The sequence below is a fragment of the Oncorhynchus keta genome, chromosome 29 (genome assembly GCF_023373465.1).
Source record: "Oncorhynchus keta strain PuntledgeMale-10-30-2019 chromosome 29, Oket_V2, whole genome shotgun sequence".
NCBI classification, from domain to species: Eukaryota; Metazoa; Chordata; class Actinopteri; order Salmoniformes; family Salmonidae; genus Oncorhynchus; species Oncorhynchus keta.
The window spans coordinates 49877050-49880943 of NC_068449.1; the positions used below are offsets into that span (position 1 = coordinate 49877050).

At 44.2% G+C, this 3894-nt stretch overlaps 1 protein-coding gene across 1 annotated transcript in view; it reads left to right on the forward strand.

Moving 5' to 3' along the window:
- The first annotated feature begins 532 nt into the window (after positions 1–532).
- Positions 533–3894, forward strand: part of LOC118361868 (glycine receptor subunit alpha-3-like) — a 141741-nt gene continuing 138379 nt past the window's right edge. The window contains exon 1 of the mRNA XM_052486704.1: positions 533–934. Within this exon, the coding sequence (XP_052342664.1) occupies positions 864–934 (71 nt within the window). The 5' untranslated portion in view covers positions 533–863. The remainder of the gene's footprint in view (positions 935–3894) is intronic.

Consider the following 3894-nt stretch of genomic DNA (forward strand, 5'->3'; position numbering starts at 1 on the left):
TTATTGCCTTAACTCCCTTATCTTACCTCATTTGCACTCACTGTATATAGACTTTTTGTTTTCTTTTGTTCTACTGTATTGTATTGTATTCCATGTGTAACTCTGTGTTGTTGTATGTGTCGAATTACTATGCTTTATCTTGGCCAGGTCGCAGTTGCAAATGAGAACTTGTTCTCAACTAGCCTACCTGGTTAAATAAAGGTTAAATAAAAATGTTATGGCTGCTATAGCTTACACATGAGGCTGATCTGGACAGCAACTCGACAAGTAACATCTAATAAATGACAACAAATTCGTGCTGTAATATGTCAATGAAACAGAGCGAGAGAGAGAGAGATGGGGGATGCTCATGCAGTAATGACGTTCCTCATCAGTGCTTGTCTAATTGAAGCTTTAGCGTGGCTCTGCTGGAACATTTATAGGAGCGAGTGGAATAATGCGCTGTCAGTCACCGGTGCCCGCGCGCGTCTGGGGCGGGCTCTCTATGCCCCCGCTCTTCAAGACCGCTGAGATGTTGTGAATGTGTCAAGAATCTGTTCAGCCTCCGAGCGCTACCCCAAATGACTGGTATTCCTACTTTAGAGTCGTATTTCAGAATATACTATGCTTTCTTGTTGGTGTCGTTGCTAGGTCGGTAAAACCTGTCCAGTTATGAGTAGTGAAGTAGATTAGTATTATGTGGGATTCCGAAACTGTTATGCGTTTGCGTTTACCGTGCGCCACGAGCCTGCCGCGTGTTGGATTGTGTCGACATCAGTTGGAGCTCTGTCCACGGTGCTGAAAGTCAAGAGTCTTACCATAAGTGGCGAACAGAGGCAGTTGAGCCGTTCCCGGGTACATGTATATGCAACTCAAATCTTGAGATGACGCGGAAAAGGCTGCACTTTGTAGCTGTATGGGGATTCTTCGCGTGGGAAATAGCTGTGTTGCTAAGGTAAGGGAGTTCGGCAGCAGCCAACATTACGCGGCTTGATTTACTCACACTGATTGTTGAAGTTCCCGAACTGTTTGATTAATGTTAGGTGCTTTGAGTGCGCCAATGATTTGAGTGGTTCGCAAATAGGCTATATGAACCTAAAACACTGGAAGCGTTCAATACGGAGTGGATTTTCCTCTCACATTCTGGGATTGGGCTACAGGCACATAGATATAAGAATCATATCAAGTACAAAAGCCTCTAAGAGAGTCATCTATTCATGATGTTTTATCTCGACAAACATACATGTGGTGATTCTTTCGCGAGGGATTTTGGCCATTGCTCAACAAATTAGTCAGAAACGGTACGATCATGATGCACGCGCCGTCTAGTATTCGTGATAAGTGAATTCAATTTCTGTCTGTATTAAATGTAGACCCTGTAAACTGCCTGCGTATTTCTCAAATCCCCGTTTCCCAGGAATTCGATCGTTATGCTCAGTGTGCTGATCTGATCCTGACAAGGATTTCTCTTCTCTCTCTCAGTAACAGGTGCCGTAATCGAGAAATCTCATGGAATTTCTGGGCCGAGATCAAAGAAAAAGCTGCTTGAATTATCAAAAGAAATTGTATATTTGCATGCAATCCGAATGGATTGACACCTTATATGATTGACAGTTATTAACGCTTAAACACTAAGGGCTATTGGATGTGAAAGTGAAGGTATTTGTAGATCAAGTTATAACATAAGCTTTCTCACATAGAAACAATCTTTATAGTGCAATTATGGTCCCAGCCAGCCACTGTCATTTGTTATGTAATACAACATGCTGGAGAGGCTGGTGTGTTGGATTTGGTCAAATATTAGGGCTTTAATATCTCTCTCTCTCTCTCTCTCTCTCTCTCTCTCTCTCTCTCTCTCTCTCTCTCTCTCTCTCTCTCTCTCTCTCTCTCTCTGATACATACACGTGTGTCCACGAAACATGGTATGAAACATTGATAGATACAACAAAAGCCTTTTTCATGTTGATACAACTCAAGCACATACCCAAGTCTACTTACCATCTGGAGAGCAGGTTACACATGTCTGATACACATATGTTTGCTCAAGCCAAGTGCAGTGTTCAGATGTCAGTTTGGTTCATGTGTAACAGGTTTGACAGTCTGAGCACGTCATAGGGCCATGTTAATTGACATTATGTCAGGCTTGACAAACAGCTATGCTACAGAGCAAACCGTCGGGACCATTCATCGCTACAAAACACACGGCATGTTGCAATATCTTATTCGTGGTAAGTGGGCTGGACTCCCCTTTCAATAGCTACTCTCTCTCTCTCTCTAAGGATATCTCTAGCCCTCCCACTTCAATACTCTCTTCCCTCTTCAATACTCTCTCTCTCTCTAAGGATATCGCTAGCCCTCCCACTTCAATACTCTCTTCCCTCTTCAATTGCTACTCTCTCTCTCTCTAAGGATATCTCTAGCCCTCCCACTTCAATACTCTCTTCCCTCTTCAATACTCTCTCTCTCTCTAAGGATATCTCTAGCCCTCCCACTTCAATACTCTCTTCCCTCTTCAATACTCTCTCTCTCTCTAAGGATATCTCTAGCCCTCCCACTTCAATACTCTCTTCCCTCTTCAATACTCTCTCTCTCTCTCTAAGGATATCTCTAGCCCTCCCACTTCAATACTCTCTTCCCTCTTCAATACTCTCTCTCTCTCTAAGGATATCTCTAGCCCTCCCACTTCAATACTCTCTTCCCACTTCAATACTCTCTCCGGCTCTCATTCCTTCCCTGAGTCCTTCTCAACTAAGCACAGTACAACTCCACAGAGGTAATGCAATTGCTGCAAAGTCTAATCCCACTCAAGCCGTGCATCACCAACCACCAACACAAGTCTTCTCATTCAAAGGCCCCGTACATGAACCGTCGTTCATCCTCCATTATTTAACAACGCAATGCATTATTCTCGTGTGATGTGTCTGTGATAGTAATGGTCCTCCGCTGGCATCCCCCTGTATTGAATTATTGATATCATGGCTGTGTCCCGAAAGGCACCGTAAGCGGTCATAAGTGGTACACTATTTAGGCTATCGGGTACCATTTGGGATGCAGGCCATGCCTGTTGCCATGTCCCTGACTGGCACACACTGCAATGTGTATTGGTTTAGTGTCAGCTCAGTCCAAGGAGACTGGAGAGTTTTCTATAGGGTTTATAGTGTTTAAAGCCTAGACCCCTCAACCAAGAATATGCATCTGACCTATATATCCTCGGGATTCTAATTACACATATAATCTGAGTCCCAGATGGCACCCTATTCCTTACATTGTACACTACTTTTGGACCCCGGTCAAAAGTAGTGCACTATTTAGGGAATAGGGTGCCATTTGGGACTCAGATTATATGTGTAATTAGAATCCCGAGGATATATAGGTCAGATGCTTATTCTTGGTTGAGGGGTCTAGGCTTTAAACACTGTTCTCCCTCATCTTCATTACTCTAGGCCTGCATAGCAGCCATTCCATGTTGGAGCACTTTACTTTCCCCTGTGGGTTTGTCACTTCACTTGAATGGCGAAAGGGACTCTTTGCACACTGTGTAGGGCAAGCTATGTACTTGCAAATGAAACATTTATGGGAAAGTCTGTCTATGTTTTGCTGGCCAGATAGATCTTCATCAAGGGAGACATTTCACTTGGGTACCTAGCCCACTGTTTGCAAAGCTTGCACTGTGCTGGGCATTGTGGTCCGTGAGGGGTGCTAGCTTCCCTCTAGAGCAGACCCATGTCCTGTACTATGGCAATGTGGAGCAACATGAGCAAACGGTCAGAAACCATTGAAGCGGCATCAGACAGGGTTGTAGAGTTGGTGGCAAGGGGCATGGTGAAGAGGGTAGGGGTAAGCCCTGGTAGGCACCATTTTAGAGGTAGTATTCCACTATAAAGCTCTCTGTCATACCAGGGTTGGGAGAGGAGA